Below are 22607 nucleotides of genomic sequence, written 5' to 3' on the forward strand. Positions count from 1 at the left end.
TTTTCAGATACTCAGAGAGTAATTTGCCATGAGGTGCCATGTTGAACTTCCAGTGACCAGTATGAGAGAGTGAGAGCGATAACACCAAATTTAACACACCTGCTCCCCATTCACACCTGAGACCTTATAAAACGTAACGAGTCAAATGACGCCGGGGAGGGAAAATGGCTAATTGAGCCCAGTTTGGACTCTTTTATTTAGGGGTGTACTCACTTTTCTTGCCAGCGTTTAGAAATTAATGGCTGTGTGTTGAGTTATTTCGAGGGGACAGCAATTTGACACTGTTATACAAGTTGTACACTCACCACTTTACATTGTAGCAAAGTGTAATTTCTCCATCATCCATTGACAGACGCAGCCTCATCTTCATTAGCTGAATGGGTTATGCTCCTCCATGCAGGAGTAGTCTAGACAGGAAGAATTGAAATGTACATGCCCACGGGGTTGTCCCCACAGGCATAACCCACACACACTCAGAAAACCAGTTTGTTTCTGCCTAGAGAAGGAGTAGGACCTAGGTTTCCTGCTGGGACTCTGGTCTGTTTTTTTTTTATTATTTTCAGAATAATTTATTTTATTTCATTTTACTTACTTTGCTAGCTAGTGTTCAGGCAGATTCTCCTGGTGTTATACACGCAATGCCGGCTGGGGCTTTACACTGGATAATCTAGATCCTTATGGTCCCTGGTCCCCCTAGCCCGGCCTATGAGCGTGAGCAGGTTATAGTCCCGCACTAGGCCTCGCTACGACTGTGCCCCTTTCCGGATAGGGAGGAACCAGCAAGCGGAATGCCTAGCTGGGACGCAACTACCTGGAACGCCCTGGGTCGCAGCGTACCCCTCGTCTGGCAGCACCCCCACTTCGGATGGGAGGAGGTCTGCCCGGAGCGGAGCCCATCCGGTCCATGGTAAATGTGACCCTCCTTGCTCGTGACCCTCCTTGCTCGGTGGCCTTGGGGGGATGTGGGCCCTCTTCTGGGGATAATAGGTACCCGACTCTTGTGCCCTGTCTCCCTCTCCCGTCCCCACGGAGAGCTATGTAACTGGGGCGCCTGGCGTCCTGAGGCGGTAGCAATAGTACCTTGTCTCTTGCTGAGTCTTGTGTATGGGGGTCCCTAGCCGCATGGCTCGCCATGGGCGCCGCCACCTTAAGTGTGGGAAATGTGCAAATTTTCCCCATTGACTTGTATGGGGCAGCCATTTTCCCTGAGCTTCCTATTTTAAATTTTATTGGCAACACTTTTTGTGTAGTTTTATACTGCACTGGCAGCGTGACCTTTTACATCCAGGCCGAGGTCACTTCCTGTGACGCTTCTTCCTGCTGCAGGCCGAGATTACTTCCTGTGTCTCTTCTTCATACTGCAAAGGCCATTCAAGAGGGTTCTCTCTGGAGCTGGTACAGTACTGGGGTCTTTGCGGGTATATCCCTACACACTCTGCTGTTAGTGTATATTAAAGGGGGACTCTGCAGACCGCAACGATCGACGGTGGGAACCGCGATTGGCGCTTCTTAAAGTGACAGTACTTTTTTTGTACTTTAATCATGGAGTCCCAGGCTGTGATTTCACCCTCAGACCCATTCTGTGCGACTCCCGGACAGTCCGGATCGCTGTCGCTGGCCGTGATTTTGGCAGCTCTAGAAAGCCTGGCATCAAAAGTTGATTTTGTCATGAAAAAGGTTACTAGCCGGAAACGGCCGCAGCCTTCTCCCACCAATGGTGGAGTCTTCTGATTCAGAGGCGGATGTGCTCGTCACGGACGCCCCCCTACCTGAAGGGTCACTGTCCTCGCTGTCAGATGGTGAAGAGGACCTGTCTTCTTCAGCTGCAGTGCGGGAACGCGCTTTAGCGGAAGCCCTGATTGTTTCAGTGAGGGAAACTTTTTAAAAATGACTGATGAGCTCTGTGGCAGGGACGCGGGTGGCCTTTGGCTCCCGCAAGATCCAAAAGTCTGGCCAGGTTTTTCCCTGTTCTGAGACTTTTCATGATATTGTGAATGACCAATGGCGGCGCGTTAAGCACATGCTAGTGGTGCCAAAACGCTTTAAACACTGGTATCCTTTTGCTGAAAGGGTCTCCAACCGTTGGACGGTGCCACCAAAGGTGGATCACCTTGTTTGAAGGTTGAACAAATCTACTATTGTGCCTGTGGAAGATTCCCCGGTTTTCACAGATCCGATTGACAGGCGGGTGGAATCCCTTTCCCGCCATCTTCACGTGTTGGCGGGTTCCATTCTGAAACCGGTCTTTGTGTCTGTTTTAGTATCAGACAGTTACGGAAGATATTAGGGTTCTGAAAGGGAACTTGGACACTGACGTGGTTCCCCCAGAACTGATGAAACTTTTGGACCAGATGGCCCAGGCCCTGGTTTTCCTGTGTGATGCATCCCTGGATGCGGCTCCCCTGGTGGCCAGAGTTTCGGATGTGGGTTGGTTTGGCTGAAGAGCTGGTCGGCTGACCAAGCTTCCAAGAAAGCCCTGACGGATCTCCCATTTCTGGGAGTTTGTTTGTTTGGCGAAAAGTCCTCCTTGCCGATCAATATTCCGGAGCTGAGGGCGATCAAGCTCTGCCTGCTCCACTGTACAAGTCAGCTACATGGCTCTCTGGTTTGTATACAGCCAGACAATGTTCAAGGGGGCACCAAGAGTGTCCTGGCGGCCAAGGAGGTGGCTAAGATTCTGGTTTGGGCGGAAGCCAATGTTCCGGCTCTTTCCGCAGTCCACATTCCGGGTGTGGAGAATTGGCAAGCGGATTACCTGAGTCGTCAGGTATTGGATCAAGGGGAATGGTCCCTTCATCCAGAGGTGTTTCACCTCCTGTGTGCACGGTGGGGGACTGTGGAGGTGGATCTGTTTGCGTCTCGCCTCAACAGAAAAGTTCAGCAGTTTGTGGGCAGGTCTCGGGATCCTCTGGCCGACGCCACAGATGCTCTTGTGTCTCCTTGGAGCCACTATTGCCTGATTTATGTCTTCCCTCCCCTCGTCTTCCTGCCGAGGTTTCTTCGCCAGGTGGCGGTAGAAGGCATTACGGTCTTTCTGGTGGCACCAGATTGGCCTCGGTGGTCTTGGTACATAGACCCGTTTAAAAATGGTCGTGGGTCCTCCATGGCGACTTCCTTTATGGGAAGATCTGCTGTCTCAAGGACCGATCTTCCATCCTGCTTTACGGTTGCTGGCTTTAACGGATTGGCTGTTGAAAGCAAGGTGTTGAGGGATAGGGGCCTCTCTGACTCAGTGATTCCTACCCTTTTGAAGGCCAGGAAGTCGACTTCTAGGAAGATCTTTCATCGCACGTGGGCATCGTACCTTTCATGGTGTGAATCGCCGCTGCACCCTCGCTTGTTTTCTATAGCTCGGGTTTTGGCCTTTCTGCAAAAAGGGGTTGAGCAGCACTTGGTGTTGGGCACTATCAAGGGTCATTTTTTGGCCTTGGCCATTTACTTCCAACGTCTGTTGGCTACTAATAGCTTGATTCGCACTTTTATTCATGGGGTGCGTCATCTGGCTCCTCTGAGGAGATCTCTGTTACTTCCATGGGATCTCAATCTGGTTTTGTCTGTTCTTCAAAAGCCTCCTTTTGAGAATATTAGGGAGATTTCTCTGCTTTTCTTGTCGCAGAAGGTTGCCTTCCTCGTCGCTATCGCTTCTGCTCGCAGAGTATCTGAGTTGGCGGCTCTGTCCTGTCATTCGCCATATTTGGTGGTCCACAGGGATAAAGTGCTCCTCCGACCAAATCCGTCTTTTCCTTATGTCCTAAGCCTAAGCATCCCAACGAATTTGCCTTGCATTCTTTGGATGTGGTTCGGGCGATAAGGGTTTATCTGATGGTTACTGAGTCCTTTAGAAATTAGGAGTCTATCTTTGTCCGTACGGACACTGTCCTCGCAGATGTTTGGCTGCGTCTGCTGCGACCGTTTCCAGATGGATCAGGCAGACGATTGTTCAGGCTTATTCACTCAAGGGTCAGCTTCCTCTTTTCCCTGTGAAGGCGCATTCTACTAGAGCACTGAGTGCCTCTTGGGCTTTTTGCCATTGGGCCCTGTTGTACAAATTTGTAAGGCAGCGACTTGGTCGTCTGTGCATACTTTTACAAAATTCTACAAGGTGGATTTGTTGACATCTTCAAATGCATATTTTGGCCGCAAGGTTTTTCGGGCTGCTGTTTTGTAACAGAATGATTTTTGCTTCTCTTAGGGGTCTTTTACCTGGGTGACAATAGAAAGTGAAAATAATCAGCGCAAACCCTGACTAAACAATACAAATGATGTGCACAAAGCTGCAAGCAATCGTTGCCAAACACAAAACACCAAAGATAATGTATAAATGTATAAATAAATACATTTATATATTTTACCTGGGTGAGCTCCTGTTGTTTGGTTGAGCTTCTTGTTACCCAGTTGGCTACGTTTAGCCTTTGAAGTTTACGTTACTTTCTGGTTGCGTTCTTGCCACCCCTCATGCCTACACTGCTTTGGGATGTCCCATTCACCTAATCAAGATGAGGCTGCATCTGTCAATGGACGATAGAGAAAATACGATTTTTGTAAGATCTTAATGTAAAATCATTTTCTCTGAAGTCCATTGACAGACGCAGCACCCGCCCCTCTGATATGGGGATGTTTTTTTTTCTTCACTGCTTGCAACTAAACTGGTTTGCTAAGCTGAGTGTGTGTGGGTTATGCCTGTGGGGACAGCCCCATGGGCGTGTACATTTAAATTTTTCCTGTCTAGACTACTCCTGCAGGGAGGAGCATAACCAATTCAGCTCATGAAGATGAGGCTGCGTCTGTCAATGGACTTCAGAGAAAAATATTTCAGATTTACACAAATGTGTACACCCCTCATTTTATTGCAGCTCACTGCAGCACAGCTTTTATGCTTTTACCATTTATTTATTTATTTATTTATTTATATTTTTTTCTGTAGCCATTTAAATTCCAGAACAGTGATGCCCATTAATATAGAACAGCCTTTTTCATCAAGGTTCCGTGGAACTGTAGGGTTCATTTGCAAATTGCTAGAGATTCCTTGAGCAATTTTTTTCTCTGCTACATTACAATTAAAACGTATTTTCTCTTACGTCCTCCGTCAGTCGCCGCCGCCGCCGCCGCCTCTAAAGGCCCGTACACACGTACCGATCGTCGGCATACAAACGTCGGTGGACGAAGGATCTGCCGATTGTACGCGTGTTAGTATGGTGCCTCCGACAGATGTCTGCGCACAATCCGCGGACAAAAGTCTTTCGTGCAAACATGAAAATATTTGTATGCCGACACCAGAACGGACGATTGTTCGCCTGTCAGTACACAATTCGGCCGACAGACCGCAGATTTGCAAGACTGGGCATGCTCAGAAAATAGAAAACACAGGGAAAGTTAACCATTACATGACATCACTTCTGCAGTCGGCGGACAAAATTCTTGTGCTGTCCTTGTGCTGTCTTTGCACTTTTCAGCAGACACCGACATCCCGGGGAGAAAAGAGGAACATTTGTAAGCCGACCATCGGTACGTGTGTACGGGGCTTAAGTCATCACTGTTAGGTATTGACTTCTGCTCCGCAGGAGTAGCTAGGCATAAAGACTTAGTCAAAAGAACAAAGGCATTTGCATATACACACCCATGGGGGCTGTCCCATCTGGTCAATACCCCCCTGCAGTGACCACTCCCAACTCAGTTTCATTCTGCCTAGCGTCAGGAGTAGTTAGGCTTCCCTGTGCTGGGGCTACTGTCTCAGCCTATCTGATCTTTTTTTATTTGATTTTCTTTTGAAAATGACAGTTTTTTCTTACTTTACTAGCTGTTTATTTTGTCAGCTTTTAGTTTTTAGTCGACTCTTCGGAAGAAGATGGATCATGCGGTGCTGGGATTCGGACTGACCGCCCTGGTTCTCTAGGGCAGAGGGTCAGATGGACCCCCAGCCCGCCATCGAGCGTTCAGCCGTGGTTCGTCCTGGCACTATGAACGACCCATCCCTGTTTGCAGCTGGATGCAGCCGTGAGGTGGCTACCTCACAGGACATATCTGCGATGCTGCAGTGTCATGTCCCTGGCTAACGGCACTCCCTGTCAGATGAGGACAGCGGCTTTCCGTTCTGAGAGGCTCCCCATGCCATCTGGTACAGGTAAGTACTTCTGTGTGGGGCCTCTGTCTGGGGTGGCAGTCCTGGGTTGCTGTGTGTCCCCCCATGTCTGTGCCTGTGTGACTTCCTGATGCAGTCCCTGCGGGGATCGCTTGTGCATGCGCTGCGGTGCTGTATGTTTTTGGGGGTCCCCTTCCCTGTGTCACTTCGGTGCTTTTTGGGGGTACAGACTGTGTGTGTGGCGGCAGCTGCGGGGAAAAACCGCGCGGTCCGCCATTTTAGGTATGGGCAGGCATGTTTGGCTTCTCTATGGGCAATACTTCATGCTGTTTTGGCGCCATCCGCCACCATTTTGCGGTAGCAGAACGATCGTTCCGACCGCATGTCCGGCAGCCATTTTGGCGGAGCCTTCCATGCAATCCTATGGGGCAGCCATTTTCCCTGAGTCATGCAGCCTATAAGTTCAGCCTACTCTGGCAGCACTTCCTTTCCTCTGAAGCAGAACATCGGTGGCAACACTCTGCGGGGCTCTGCAGGTTATCGCTCTCAATATCTTTCTGTATTGTCGCTTCTGGCTCAGTTTTTTCTTCTCCTGTTTGGGGGTCTTTGTCACTGTAGCTGTAGCGGTGGGCTGCGCACTCCGCAGCAATCTTAAAGGAGCAGTACAAACTTTCTTGCACTGTTGTTTTGTCACTTTGAGCAATGGATTCTCAGTACAGCAAATTCCCCCCAGCTCTGGTGGGGGTCCCCAGTTCTCCTGTAGCCCCTCTGAGACCTGATTTGGCCGCTGTAGTGGCGACTTTGGTGTCAAATATGGAAATGCTGATGGCTGAACATGCTGCTAAAAAGAGGCCCAGATTGCCTCTCTCCTCTGATTCAGATGGTGATATGGCTTCTGCTGCTGCGAGCGTGCCCTTTTCAGGGTCTTGCTCATCCTTAGACCCACTGGGGTCTGAGGGGGAGGCGGAGGTGGAGGGGGTTGATACCTCCTCCCAGGGGTTGCCTGAAGAGCGGGTGACCATGGATGAATTAATTGTTTCTGTTAAGGAAACACTACATTTGGAGGATGAGCCCAGTCCTCCGGGCGTTGTGTCCTCATTTGGGATGCACAGGACCCGTAAGTCAGCGCAGGTTTTTCCCTGCCCAGCTGAGTTTCATTACACTGTTAATGAAATGTGGCGCACGTTAAAATGTCCATTCCTGGTGCTAATGAAATGTGGCGCACGTTAAAAATGTCCATTCCTGGTGCCTAGTCGGTTCAAATTGCTTTATCCCTTTGCACCGGCTACGGAATCACGATGGTGCGTGCCTCCACAGGTGGATCACACTGTGGCCATGTTAAACAAGGCTACCTTGGTTCCTTCCAAGGATACCCCGGTTTTCTGGGATCCCACGGACCGGCGGTTGGAGTCTCTAGCCCGCCATTCCTATACGGTGGCGGGCTCGTTGCTCAGACCCATTTTCGCGTCCGTTTTGGTGGCTCAGGCGGTGGCTGATTGGACTAAGGTGCTTAGGAGCAACCTTGTGTCTGACGCTGTTCCACCTGCCCGCCTGGATATGGTGGATCAAATTCACCAAGGAATCATGGATCTGTGTGATGCGGCCTTAAATGAGGCCCCTTTAGTAGCACGCCTGTCTAGTGTCTCGGTACTTAACCGGTGACTGATTGTAATGTTCTGGTACCTCTGGTACCCTTATTCCACTTTCCTATTCAGTGTATGCGTCCCACCATTCTCTTCTGGTAGGTACGCATACACCTTTAAGACCGATGCTGTCATCACTGAGCGCCGCAGAGCGGCTATTTCAACCGCCGGCGTTCTCACTCACATGTTCGTTCAACCGTCATGGTTGGATCGTCCCTGTCTGGAGTCAGCATACCAGATGTTACTCGTTCCTGTATCTCGCTACCTGAACTTGTTCCATATCTGATCCTGTGTCTCGCCACCCGATCACTCCCGGCATGCTGCTTTCACCCTTCACTCTTCAACCTGCCTTGAAGCTCATATGCTTACAAGCGTACCTCGCTGTCGGAACCTCGCTGCTGATCCCTGTATCCCGCTACCGGATCACTCGCTCATACCGAACCTCTCTACTACTGCTTGCTATTAGTGATAAGTACCCCGCAGGGGAATCCTCCATAACCTTCCTACTAAGCTTACACTATCTAGCTCTGCATATTAAGGACTGTAACTATCATCTGCACTGTTGTTTTAGATTGCTAGCTCTTGAGCCTACTAACATCTATCCTTGCACTGGGTTAGTCTCTCCTGTATGTCATCTGCTGTCCTACCACCTACTACCATACATGATTGCTAACCTATCTGCATCCTACCTGTTACCATCTACTCTCATGAACATTTCTCTCAAGTGCTGTTCCCCTATTTGTCACTGTTCATACCTGTCTCTTCAACTCATCACCACTATACTGCTATATACATCTATCACTCCAGGAACATCTTATTGAGTGTGTATATTTGTATGCTGAATCAGACAGACCACAGTGATGAGTCTTGGGAGTTGGAATTGGTATTTCAACGTATCTCTACATGACCACTGAGTGGAGTTTTTCTGCAGCTGCAAATCCATCTTGTTTCAGAAAACGCAGGAGCGTTACACTGATATGGCTGAAGAGCTGGTCGGCTGACCAGTCCTCGCGGAAAACAGTTGCTGATTTTTCCATATGCTGGTTCTCGCCTTTTTGGCGAGGCGTTGGATACCCTGGTGTAAGGCGTCACAGGGGGAAAGAGAACCTTACTGCCCCAGAACCCGAAGAACAAGTCCTTTCGTGGCAAGCGGGGTTCTGCGTCTCGATCCACTCAGGGGTCCTTTCGTGCCTTTCGGAACCAATCCAAGGGCAAGCCCTTCAAGGCCCAGGGCAGCCTGAAGAAGCCCTGGGCGGGCAAGCAGGAGTCGGAAAATGCCGGCTCGGCAGGGTCAGTCCGACTCTGCCTGAAGGGGCGCCCTCACCCGTTTCAGGGGTGGGGGGACGCTTGCGCAGTTTCCTCCAAACTTAGCTGCTCCGGATTTCGGACAGGTGGGTTTAGGAAATCATTCCATCAAGGTACAAGATCGAATTCCTTTCCCTTTGAAGCTTCGCTTGCCTCCTGGGCGTCGGCAGGACCTGCATCAAGCGGTGTAGGACCTTCTTGCTCAGGGGGTGATTGTCCCGGTGCCTCATCGGGACAGGTTTCGGGGATTTTATTCCAATCTGTTTGTGGTGCTCAGGAAGGGTGGCAAAGTGCGTCCTATTCCCTATCTGGGAATGATTCTGGACTCTGCTCAGGCAAAGGTGTTCTTGCCAGAGGACAAGCTCCGGATCTTGCAGGACGGGATCAGGGACAATCCGTCCTCGCCACTCAGGACCTGTATGCGGTCCCTGGGGTTGATGGTTTCGGCCTTCGAGGCGATACCCTTTGCTCAGTTTCACACGCGGGCTGTCCAGGCGGAGATCCTGGTCAGGTGGGACAGACTGCCTCAGTCCCTGGATCTTAGTGTCTCATTGAGTCGTCAGGCCAGATTGGCTCTTCTGTGGTGGCCCCAGTCCCCGACGGTGTCGGATGGCAAGTCCTTCCATCCGTTGTTGTGGACGCTGATTACCACAGATGCCAGCCTGTCGGGCTGGGGTGGAGTCCTGGGCAACCTGTTTGCCCAGGGCGTTTTGTCGGAGGAGGAATCCTCCCTCCCGATAATTGTGCTGGAATTGCGAGCGATAAAACTCTGTCTCTTCCAATGGTCGGACCGACTTCGGGGCCATCCTGTTCGGGTACAGACGGACAATGCTACCGCGGTGGATTACATCACCCACCAGGGGGGCACCAGGAATGCCCGGGCGGCCCGGGAGTTGACAGACATTCTGTCTTGGGCAGAGACTCATGTCCCGGCAATCTCAGCAGTTCACATTCCGGTTGTGGAGAATTGGCAGGCCGACTATCCTATGAGCCGCCAGACCCTGGACCAGGGGGAATGGTCCCTGCACCCGGAGGTCTTCCAAATGCTGTGTGCGAAGTGGGGATCCCCGGACGTGGATCTATTCCCATCTCGGCTAAAGAAAAAGGTGGAAAGGTTCGTGGCAAGAACGCGCAATCCGCTGGCGGACGCCTCGGATGTGTTAGTGGTCCCTTGGCATCAGTATCGTCTGATGTATGCCTTTCCTCCGTTTCAGTTGCTATCCAGGTTCCTCCGCAGGTTAGCCTCGGAACCGCACCTGGTGATTCTGGTGGCTCCGGACTGGCCACGCCGGTCCTGGTACGCCGACGTTGTTCACCTGGCAGTGGCGGCTGCCTCTGCGGGAAGATATCCTGTCTCAGGGTCCGATCTTCCATCTTGCTTTACAGTCGCTGGCTTTAACGGCCTGGCTGTTGAGACCCAGGTCCTGAGGGACAGGGGTCTCTCCCCTGAGGTCATCCCTAGCCTTGTCAAGGCTAGGAAAACCTCCTCTGGTAAAATCTATTACCGTACCTAGAAGGCTTATTTCGCCTGGTGTGCATCCAGGGGGTTCTCCCCTCGCTCGTACTCTGTTTCGAGAGTGTTAGCCTTCCTCCAGTCTGGGGTGGACCAGCGCTTGGCGCTGGCCACGAACAAGGGCTAGGTGTCCGCACTGGCTATTCTTTTCCAGCGCCCTGTGGCGTCTCATTCTCTGGTTTGCACCTTCATTCAAGGTGTGCAACATTTGGCTCCTCCCAGGAAGGAGCCCTTACCTCCATGGGACTTGAACTTGGTTCTGTCAGTGTTACAGCGTGCTCCCTTTGAAAACATTCAGGATATATCATTGCCTCTGCTGTCTAAGAAGGTTGCCTTTTTGGTGGCGATCACTTCGGCTCGCAGGGTGTCGGAACTGGCAGCGTTATCTTGCCGTTCTCCATACTTGGTGATTCACCGGGATAAGGTGGTCTTGCGTCCGCATCCCTCTGAGTTCCACATTAATGAGGACATTGTCCTGCCTTTGCTTTGTACGAAGCCTAAGCATCCTAAGGAGGTTGCTCTGCATTCCTTGGATGTTGTCAGGAAGACGGATTCACTCTTTGTCCTTCCTGAGGGACCTCAGAAGGGCATGGCTGCATTTGCAGCGACTATTGCCAAATGGATGAGACAGACCATTGCACAGGCTTAAGCCTGGAAGGAACAGGTTCCACCCTTCCCTGTTAAGACGCACTCTACCAGATCTGTGAGTGCGTCCTGGGCCTATTGGCATTGGGCCTCGGTGGCCCAGGTGTGCAAGGCTGCGACTTGGTCGTCGGTGCACACTTTTCCCAAGTTCTACGAAGTAGACGTTCTGGCATCAGCTGATGCCTCCTTTGGCCGCAAGGTTCTCAGTGCGGCAGTGCCATGAAGGACCCTTGTTTTTTTATGGGTCCCTGGCTTGGTATTTGCTTTCCTGGGCTGTTGCTCCTGTTGAGCATTGTTTTTCTGTTGCCCAGAAGGTTCTCTTACGGTGCATGTAAGATTCCTTTCTCTGATGTGGGTACTGTGTTGCCTTTTCTACGGTTGCGTCTCCCACCCCTCATGTCTATACTGCTTTGGGACATCCCAACAGTGATGACTTAGAGGCGGCGGCGACTGTCGGAGGACGTAAGAGAAAACAGAATTTACTTACCTGTAAAATTCCTTTCTCTGAGTCCTCCGACAGTCGCCGCCCCCGTCCCTCTTTTGGGGTTGTGTTCTTATTACCTACTGCTATGCTACCAAACTGAGTTGGGAGTGGTCACTGCAGGGGGGTATTGACCAGATGGGACAGCCCCCATGGGTGTGTATATGCAAATGCCTTTGTTCTTTTGACTAAGTCTTTATGCCTAGCTACTCCTGCGGAGGGGAAGTCAATACCCAACAGTGATGACTTAGAGGCGGCGGCGACTGTGGGAGGACACAGAGAAAGGAATTTTACAGGTAAGATTTTACAAAAATTCATTTTTTTAAGGGATCTATAAACAAGTCTTTCTTCCCATTGACCATTTAATATAAGGGTCATTCTTCCCACTGATCACCAATGTAAGAAGCATTCTTCTTCTGTTGGGGAAATGCTACAATTTTAATGATTGGTATTTTTTTTTTCCTTGATCACTGTTTGATTTCGTTTTTTTTTTTTATAGAAAATAATTGTGTTGTATAGTGCAGTCCAGTCTGTTAAATGCACAAAGTATGCCACTTTTTGTTTTCATTTATTAATATTTTTTATATGCACAAGTTACTGATCACCCTATAGTCCTGTGAACTGTAGATGTAATTATTATTAAAGAAGATAATTAGAAACGAATGTGGACCAGTATCTTTGTACTCCTTTATTTCTGCTTTATGAATGTATGTATTTTTTTCTTTTTTCCAAGCTAACGATGGGACTTCTAAGATAAGGCCCTTTGATAATAAAGATGCAGTGGTAAGTTACTTTATTACTCTGTAGACAGTAAAGTCTTGTTTTAAGTTTGTTTAATTTTGGGAATCGTCAGAATCATTATACTGGGGACCCAGTTTTTCTATTTTAACCCTATTTAACACTATTTTACTTCTCTGTATAACAAACGACAGTGAGCCACACTAAAGGATCGATCTATAAAGCAGTGGATGTGACTTTCACCAAACATCCATGAGTGAGGAATCAATCAGACAGGCTTCATACTGCTGCGCTGCAGTATGGCTGCAGCCCAGTTTCATCTGCATTTTTTACACTGCTTACCTGTGATTTTAGTTGCGGTCCCAAAGCCTTTCTATTAGGTTGCGAGTTTTTGGTGCGTTTTCTGAAAGTGCAGCATGCAGAAATCTTTTGATGTTTTTTTTTATTTTTTTCAGAAAACACATGACCTAATTAAGTCTACGGGCTCGAGGCTTAAAAGCGCAAAAACTGCAGATGCCCTAACACTTCTACCAAATCACTGCACTGCATTTTACAGCCAGTCTCGTTGTCATTTAGAACACAGGCACCTGGAAGTAAATGTTTATAAATGTCTATGAAAAGCAATATCCAGGAAAGCCTTTCTCTCAAACATTTGGGCAGTCATCTGATAATAAGGGCATGTATAATCCATATGGAGAAATTATGGCTTTTGAGATCTTGCTATTCATAAGCGTGTATGACCTATAAGGCCCCTTTCATAAGGTTCAACTGTCTGTCCGTTTTCCATCCATTGACTGATTAAAAAACAGACCGCAATGTATTTCTATGGACCAATGAATGATCATCTGTTTTACCATCCGTTTTTACATTCCTATCTGTTCTGGTTGGGTTTTTTTAAAAAACAGGCAAGGCTCCATCCAGATCCATTAAAGCGGTACGGATGTAAACTAATGTTATCTGTTTAGATCCATTCTGTTCATCCATTTTTTGGCAAGAAACATTTTTTGTTTATAGTTTTGCCACCTCTGATTGGTTTCTGCCACAGCTAAGAAAAAGCAAATGTAGACTGATGCAAACTGAACTGAAGATGAACGTGCAAACAGATGTACACTGAATTAGTTTTTTCTTTGAAAAAACGTGGTTGAATGGATGATACCTGCGTGAAAGGGGCATAAATCTTAGTGATTGTAAAGCATCCTTTTTTTTTTTTTTTTTTTTAAATCTAAAATAAAAATACTTACCTGCTCGGTGCACTGGTATTGCACAGAGCAGCCCTGAACCTCCACTTCTGGGATCCCCCACTGCTCCTTTTCTTCTATGTCTGCCCCCATAGCAGTCACGCAGGCATGCTCCAGAGCTGGTTTGTGTGTGTGTCTGTAGACACACATAGCTCGGCCCTGCCCCCTGCTTCCTCACTGGATTTGATTGACTTCAATATGAACCAACCAATGGCTCCCACTGCTATCAATGTGCCCTGTGAGGTCAGGGAGAAAGAGCTGCGCTACTTCAGACCGGCGCAGTGCTGGATAAATACAGGACTCTTGGGTAAGTATTTATGGAGGGAGGAAAAAAATAGCTAGTGAAATGTCTTTTCTCTAGCGCTCATTGACAGACGTAGTCCTCGGTGATACACCACCTTCGGGTTATGTTGCCTCCACAGGAGCAGGACTAGACAGGAAATTAAAAAGCTCTGGCCACACCCTAGGGGCAGTCCCTGAGGGTATATCCTCTCTCTCTCTGCCTCAGCAAATCAGTTATTTTCTGTCTAGTTAGGAGTAAGGACCTAGATACCTTGCTGGGATCTTAGGTCCTGGCAAGAATTTTTTTCTTAAAGGATTTTTTTTAGACAGCTTTTTTTCTCCAGTGTTCCTGTGAGATCTTCAAGCAAGAAAGCTGAACTGGGCGACGGGCTGGATGTTGAGATCCGGTGGTCACCCCAGTTCAGCCTACGAGCGCGTGCAGGCCATAGCTCCGCGCTGGGTCGGCCGCGACAAAGTCCCATTAAAGGACTGAACCCGCGAGTTAAACGTCTCGCTGAAACGCCAAAGACCATGAGTCACGGCGTCCGTATCGGTCGACAGCCCTCCCGCCCCGGTGGAGAGGGGTACTGTCAGGAGTTGGTGCCCGCCTGGTTCCGGTATGGTGAGTAGTATGTTCCCCCTTTTTCCCTGACGGGTTTTGTGGTGAACGCGGGCCCCTCTCTGTATGGTAAGAAAGAGTCCCTTTCTATCCTATAACATGTCACAGATCCTCCTACTTTGAGTGTGATTTTATGTGTGCAAAAAGCCAGGAGGCTTGGTTTGGGAGCTAACAATCTAATTGTATACATGTTTAAAAGATGTAATCTGTGGCATTCTGGGAATCTTATGGGTTAAGTATAAGCTACCTACCAGTCAGAAGGCACGGACATGTAGACTGCCTTCCAAATCAGATCTCCAGCTATTAGCAGGCCTCCCGAACGGCCATGCGGTCCGCCAGGGCCGGTACCGCCAACCACGCCATATCCCCATGCAGAGAGAGTGTTGTGTGCCCTGCAGCACACCGCTATTCAGTACAGGCCGCCGCCATTTTTTTTGCTGGATCGCACGAGCCGCCATTTTGGCGTAGCCTCGTGTCTCCAGCATGGGGGCGGCCATGTTTGAGGTGATCCAAACACCTCGTGGAGCTTGGGGGAGGCGCCGGAAGGCGTGCAGAGGGGCGGAGCCGCCTCCTTTCTTCCTGGGCAGCCAGCCAAAAGACTTCCTGTTTGTCAAGACAGCGCTGTAACCTGTTGCAGTTAAACTCTGAGCATCAAGTGGTGAGCCTGGGGGTCTATCTCTCTCTCTCTCTCTCTCTCTCGATCGATAGGGATCCCTAGCAGGCAACACTAAGGGGCTTTTTGTGGCGCTGGGGGTCAGAAAAAAAAAAAAAAAAAAAAGTTTTTTCTTTACTTTTGAATTATATTATCCAGGAAGTGACTGGAATTATCATGGACCCTGCCACACATATTCCCCCACCTGTTTCCCTCGAGGGGGCCACGGGACCCGCCGGTGCACAGAGTATAGAGTCATTTACAGCAATTTTGGAGTCTATGGTGGCTCGGGTGGAGGCGGCCTGTCAGGGACGGGGGTCAAGGAAGCGACCCCCGCCTACCCCTATACCATCTGACACCTCTGACTCAGATTCAGAGATGGTCATGGCAGTTGCAGGTTCCTCTGCAAGGGCTGTTATCCCAGGTAAAGCCCCCTCGGACAGTGAGGAGGACGCTTCTTCTCCTGCTATAATTCAGGAAGAAGCATTGGTGGACGCACTAGTTGTGGCAGTGCAGGAAACCTTAAAACTTGAAGCTTTACCGGCAGAGGCAACTGAAACAGAGATGCCTTTTGGTACTAATAAGCCCATCAAGACGGCAAAGGCTTTTCCTGTACCTAAATGTTTTGGTAATCAGATTAAAGAAGAATGGGAGCATTCTAAACGTACTTTTACTATTTCCAAGCGTATTGCTAGACGCTATCCGTTTGAGGAATCCATCATTAAGAAATGGACGGTACCACCAGTCGTGGATCCGCCTATTTCCAGGCTGAATAAAGCCACGGTTATTCCAGTGGAGGACACTTCGTCCTTTAAGGATCCGGTGGATCGAAAGATAGAAGCAGAGTCCCGCACCATCTTCTCTCTGATAGGGTCAGCATTTAGACCAGTAATTGTTATTGGTCTAGTTTCCCAGACACTTACGGAATGGGCGAAAATGGTACGCCAAGATCTTAGGGGAAAAGATATTCCCCAGGAGACATCTGATTTGATGGAACAGATTATACAAGGGCTACAGTTTATCTGTGACGCAGCCTTGGACACTACTCCCTTATTAGGGCATGCATCTAAATTAGCGGTGATCCTCAGACGTGTGCTGTGGTTAAAATGCTGGTCAGCTGACCTAGGTTCCAAAAAGACCTTGACCAATCTCCCTTTTCAGGGGAATCGTCTATTTGGGGCCAACCTAGATGAAATCATTAAGGATGCCACTGGGGGCAAGAGCACTTTTTTGCCACAGGCTGCTAAAGCTAAGGGACCTCGCAACAAGCGAGGACCTTTCTTTACCGCCCATAAAGGGCGCCCGGCTGGTACTAGCGGGAAAGGCAAGACTCCTCCAGGAGGGTTCAAGAAGGGCTGGTCGGACAAGCAGAGGACCAACCCAGCCAAACCCGAAGCGAAGGAGTACACAGCCTGAAGGTGCGCCCCCACCCGGTTTCAGGGTGGGGGGACGTTTTCACCGGTATTCAGGACATTAGATCGAGCATCAACCACTACTACCGGTGCGATTCTTCCCTTCCAACATTTAAGTACTACAGGAAGCGGTAGTTACCGTTCCCTGAATAGATCTTTTCCTTTACCCTTTCCTAAGATTAGTCCCGATACCTCACAGGAATCGGATCTGGTTAACCAGATAGGCCAAGTAGCCTCTAGTCGGGTGACTTCGGTCCCTGAGGTTCAACCAGAAAAGATCACCTTTCCTGATAACTATCAGGTATCTGATAAATGTGTGGGAACAGAAAACGACCAGACTTTCTCGGATGGTCGGGGCCAGATAGCTCTAGGGACGCCTGGTTCAGATTCTATCAGCGCCAGTGGTCCTAGAAATTCTAGGCTGGCCTCCTCAAGCCGGCCTGGCCGACTTGGACATGTTAGTCGTAGACGTTCCCTGGGAACTTCGTCTCAGGGAGTGTCTGTGGTCTCAAGGACCAATTTACCATCATGCTTTACAGTCGCTGGGTTTAATGGCCTGGCCATTGAGACCCAAGTACTGAAGGACAGAGGTTTGTCTACTTCAGTCATTCCTACCCTTATTAAAGCAAGGAAAGCGACTTCCAGCAAAGTCTATTATCACACATGGAAGACTTATATTGCGTGGTGCGAATCTTTAGGATTTCCTTCACGTACCTATTCGGTGTCTCGAATATTGGCCTTTTTGCAACAAGGGGTTGAGCAGAAGCTAGCCTTGAGCACCATCAAGGGTCAAGTTTCAGCATTAGCAATCTTCTTTCAGAAGCCTTTAGCTACCAAATCCTTGGTGCGGAATTTCATCCAGGGGGTGCGGCACCTGGCTCCTCCAGTCCGCGCGCCCTTACCGCCCTGGGATCTTAATTTGGTTTTGTCGGTTCTACAGAAACCTCCCTTTGAAAACATCAGGGAGATTCCCTTGCTTACTTTATCCCAGAAGGTGGCCTTCTTGGTGGCTATTACTTCTGCTCGCAGGGTGTCAGAACTGGCTGCATTATCATGCCAGTCCCCATACCTAGTGATTCATAGGGATAAGGTAGTACTTCATCCTAAGCCATCTTTTCTCCTAAGGTGGTTTCAGATTTTCATCTGGATGAAGATATTGTACTACCTTCCTTGTGTCCTCAGCCCAAGCATCATCGGGAACATGCGTTGCATTCCTTAGATGTGGTTCGGGCAATCAGGGTATACCTGAAAGCTACGGAATCTTTCCGTAAGACGGATTCACTTTTTGTGATCACGGATGGCCCCAGAAAGGGTTTGCCTGCATCTGCCGCGACCATTGCCAAATGGATTAGACAAACGGTGGTACAGGCTTATTCTATTAAGGGTCAGAGTCCTCCGTTCCCTGTTAGGGCGCACTCCACTCGAGCGCTCAGTACTTCCTGGGCCTTTCGCCATCAGGCCTCAGTGGTCCAGGTATGTAAGGCGGCCACTTGGTCGTCGGTACATACCTTTACAAAATTCTATAAAATTGATGTGACGGCATCGGCGGATGCCTCATTTGGCCGCAAGGTTTTGCAGGCCGCAATTTGAGGAGACCGGTGGTCTACCTCGAGGGTTTTTTTCTGTTTGAAAAAAAAAAAAAAATTTTTTCTCTTTTGTTGAGTCTCATCATTAAGGATGAGCATTGTAAACTTCTAGTTGGCACCGGTTGGGCCTTCTAGATTGGGATTTGATTTCATTTTCCCACCCCTCAGTTGTGATACTGCTCTGGGACGTCCCGAAGGTGGTGTATCACCGAGGACTACGTCTGTCAATGAGCGCTAGAGAAAAATGGATTTTTGTAAAATCTTACCGTAAAATCCTTTTCTCTTAGCTCATTGACAGACGTAGTCCCCGCCCCTCTGTTTTTTTGAGTTGGGTTAAAATCTCTAAAGACTGCTTTTTCACATAACTGATTTGCTGAGGCAGAGAGAGAGAGGATATACCCTCTGGGACTGCCCCTAGGGTGTGGCCAGAGCTTTTTAATTTCCTGTCTAGTCCTGCTCCTGTGGAGGCAACATAACCCGAAGGTGGTGTATCACCGAGGACTACGTCTGTCAATGAGCTAAGAGAAAAGGATTTTACGGTAAGATTTTACAAAAATCCATTTTTTACCTTAATGTAGGTGGTGCATTAAGGCAGGGCTTGACAAATTTGCTTTGAATCCAAGAGCCAGTTTTTTTTTTTTAACTAACAAATCTTATGGGTAGAACATGTAACATGTTCCCAAAGGTGAACATATCCTTAACCCTTTCACAGCCAGAGCCATTTTTTGCTTTTTTTTTTTTGCACACGTTTAAAAAAATTATTTTAGGCCTGAAGATTGCATAAAACCCCAAACATAAAATATTTTTTGAAAGCAGACACCCTAGAGAATAAAATAGTAGTTGTAGTTCCAATTTTTTATCTCACACGATGGTACCGCAATATTTCAGTAACAAAAAAAAATGTAAAAGTTTAATTTTGATGGCAAAAAATGCAATAAATGACCCAATTGTTTTGTTAAATTTAAAAGCTGAGCTTGCACCCTGTAAATCGATACCCAACATGTCAAACCTTAAACATGTCAGTATCCTATATTTCTTTTTCATTCATTGACTGACACAGCTCCTGATCTTCTTAACCATTGTGTTATACTCCCCCCTACAGGAGTAGGACACTAGGCAGAAAAAAAGTCTTGCTATGCCTATGGGCAGTCCCAGGGGGTACACTCCCTCTCTCTGCTATAGGTTTTTTTCTGCTTGGTCAGGAGTAAGGACCTAGTTCCTTGCTGGGATCTCTGGTCCTGGCAATTTTTTCTTTTTTAGATTTTTTTTTTCTGTTTTGTGGTTTTTCTGTTTTGTTTTTTTTTTGTTTGTTTTCCCCCGTGAGATCTACAATCAACTGCTGGACTGGGCGACAGGCTGGATAATCAAGATCCAATGGTTACCCCAGTCTGGCCAGCGTGCACGCAGACCTCAGCTCTGCGCTAGGTCAGCCGTGACATAGCCCCTTTGGACGGGGGCTGGCCTGCGAGTTAAACGCCTCGCGAGGTCGCATATGACTGAGTCACGGCTTGAGTTGCAGCGTTTCTCCTGGCCGACAGCCCCCCATTTCGATGAAGAGATGGTTCTGTCTGGAGCGGGGCCCGCCTGGTATGGTAAGTGACTGTCCCATCCTGGGGCTGTGGAGTGGCTTGGTCCACCCGGGCGATCGACCATGGGGGGGGGGGGCTCCTGCCAGGGCCCCCCCTCCTGCCTTTCTCATTTCCTGAGGCCTAGGGATCCCTCCTGGGCCCCTGGTAGTGCCAGGCGGGGCTGCCATTTTGCTGTAGCCTGTGCGCGCAATGCACGGCGGCCATGTTTGTGTAGTCCGGCAGCCATTTTATGGTTGTTTGCCATTGAAAATAGCGGCGGCCATGACAGTGGAGCCCTGGGGCGTCGATTTTGGCGGTGGGAAACCCTTCTCATCCCCTGGTGCCGACTCCTGGATCTTTTCACTTCCTGATCGCTGCACTTGGAGTGCAGATTATCCTGGTGGCTGCAGGTGCCCGTTTCTGCTTGGTGGTGAATCTGGTGGGGTCCTCTCTCTCTCCCGAGTATCGATTAGGTGCTCTGTTATTGGTGACTGAGTGGGGCTGCCGGAGCGGTGGGGGTGTTACACCTTTTCTTGTGGGTTCCCCCTATTAACTCATGGAGTCTTTGGAGTCTTTGGAGCACATTTCCCCACCTGATCCCCTCTCAGATGCTACGGGGCCCTCCAGGTCCCAACCATCCATGCACTGATGGCGGTCCTGGAGTCCTTTGTGTCCTGGGTGGGAGAGGTTTTTAAATGACGGCATAGCAAAAAGCGCCCCCTGCCTTCCCCTGCCTCATCTGTCTCCTCAGATCCTGGCTGAGTTGGGGAACGAGGGAGTCCTTGATTTAGTGGCTTAGTTCCTTGGCGTTTCGGCTGTGAAAATCCTTCCTCCCCTTGTATTGGACAGTGGTCACCACGAATGCCAGCCTGTCTGACTGGGGGGGGGCGTCCTCGGCAAGCATTCTGCTCAGGCTATCTGGACGCTGGAAGAGTCCAGACTACCGATTAAATGTCTTGGAACTATGTGCGATCAGACTCTGTCTTGATCATTGGATGGATCGTCTTCAGGGTTTTCCGGTGCGCATTCAATCGGACAATGCCACAGCAGTGGCTTATGTCAATCATCAAGGGTTTCTGTGCATGCTACCTACAATATTTGCAATACAGTATCTATGTTTTTTAATACAGCAATCTCTTCTATATATGATGATGGTTTCTTCCAATAAAGATTGTTTTTTACCCTATATGTACTTTGATTATTGGTCTAATGACGGTATCCCCTTTAAAAGTCCCCCTGCCCCTCCTTGTTCCTATTTTTTAATCATCAAGGGTGCACAAGAAGTGTTCTGGTGGCTCTGGAGGAAGTTGGCATTCTAAGGTGGGCAGAACAGTTCGTCCCAGCCCTCTCCATCGTACACATTCCCAGGCCAGAAAATTGGCAGACTATCTCAGTCGGCAGGCGTTGGACCATGGGGAGTGGCTTCAGACTGGCCTCGTCGGGCTTGGTACGCCAATCTGGTGCTACTGGTCACGGATGTTCCTTGGAAGCTTTCTCTCAGGGGGGATCTTCTGTCCCAAGGGCCAATCTTCCATCCTGCTTTACGGTCGCGGGCTTTGACGGCTTGGCTGTTGAATGCGAGGTGCTGAAAGATAGGGGTTTATCTGAGTCAGTGATTCCTACCCTGTTGAAAGCTAGGAAATCTACCTCTAGGAAGAACTACCATCATACGTGGAAGACGTACGTTTAGTGGTGTGAGTCTCTTGGGGTTCCTACTCACTCCTTCTTGGTGGCTCGGATCTTAACCTTTCTTCAATGGGGCGATTGAGCAAAAGTTGGCCTTGAGTACCTTCAAGGGCCAGGGGCCACACACTCCCAGGTGCGTACCTTTCTTCAGGGTTTCCGACATTTGGTTCCTCCAGTGCGGGCTCCGTTGCCACCTTGGGATCTTAATTTGGTGCTTTCAGCTCCACAGAATCCTCCTTTTGAAAATATTCAGGATATTCCCCCGCTTACAATGTCCCAGAAGGTGGCCTTTTTTAGTGGCTATCACTTCTGCACGCAGGCTGTTGGAATTGGCGGCATTATCCTGTCGTTCACCTTACCTGGTGATTCACAGGGATAAGGTGGTTCTTCGCCCCTGTCAGTCGTTCCTTCCTAAGGTTGTCTCTGACTTTCATTTGAAGACATTGTGTTGCCTTCCCTGTGTCCCAGGCCTAAACATCTGAAGGAAATTGCCTTGCATGCCTTGTTTGTGGTCCGGCAATTAGGGTGTACCTGGCAGCTACAGAGTCTTTCAGGAAGTCAGACTCTATTTGTGCTTGCGGACGGACCTCGAAAAGGGTTGTCCGCTTCCTCTGCGACTATTTTCAGATGGATCAGACAGACAGTGGTTCAGGTCAGGCCTTTTCCATCAAGGGTCAGGTTCCTCATTTCCCTGTCAAGGCACACTCTACTGGGGCGCGAAGTGCCTCCTGGGCCTTCTGTCCTCACACATCAGTGATAGCAGGTTTGCAAGGCGGCCACCTGGTCGTCGGAGCACACTTTTGCAAAAATTTAAAGAGTGGATCTGTTGGCATCTCGGGATGCTTCCTTTTGGCCGCAAGGTTTGGCAGGCTGCTGTTAAGCGGACCTGATCCTCTTTGCGAGTGTATTGTTTTTTCGAGGTGGGTTCCAATTTTTTGGTTGAGCCCCTGTTGCCTGGTTGGCTATTGTTTAACTTTGGGAATTTTTTGGTTGTTCCCACCCCTCATGTTTAACACTGCTTTGGGATGTCCCAATGGTTATGAATACCAGAAGCTGTGTCCATCAATGAACGAGAGAGAAAACTGGATTTTTGACTTACCGTAGAATCCATTTTTCTGATGTTCATTGACGGACACAGCACCTACCCCTTTTTGGAGTTA

The 22607-nt window shown here is 49.1% G+C and overlaps 1 protein-coding gene across 1 annotated transcript in view; it reads left to right on the forward strand.

The window, feature by feature from the left end:
* The window catches only part of BRCA2 (BRCA2 DNA repair associated), a 285207-nt gene that overhangs the window by 95603 nt on the left and 166997 nt on the right, over positions 1-22607 (forward strand). The window contains exon 7 of the mRNA XM_082245286.1: positions 12400-12449. Within this exon, the coding sequence (XP_082101412.1) occupies positions 12400-12449 (50 nt within the window). The remainder of the gene's footprint in view (positions 1-12399; positions 12450-22607) is intronic.

This window comes from Pelophylax lessonae (assembly GCF_965119305.1).
Source record: "Pelophylax lessonae genome assembly, chromosome: 2".
In the NCBI taxonomy this organism is placed as follows: Eukaryota; Metazoa; Chordata; class Amphibia; order Anura; family Ranidae; genus Pelophylax; species Pelophylax lessonae.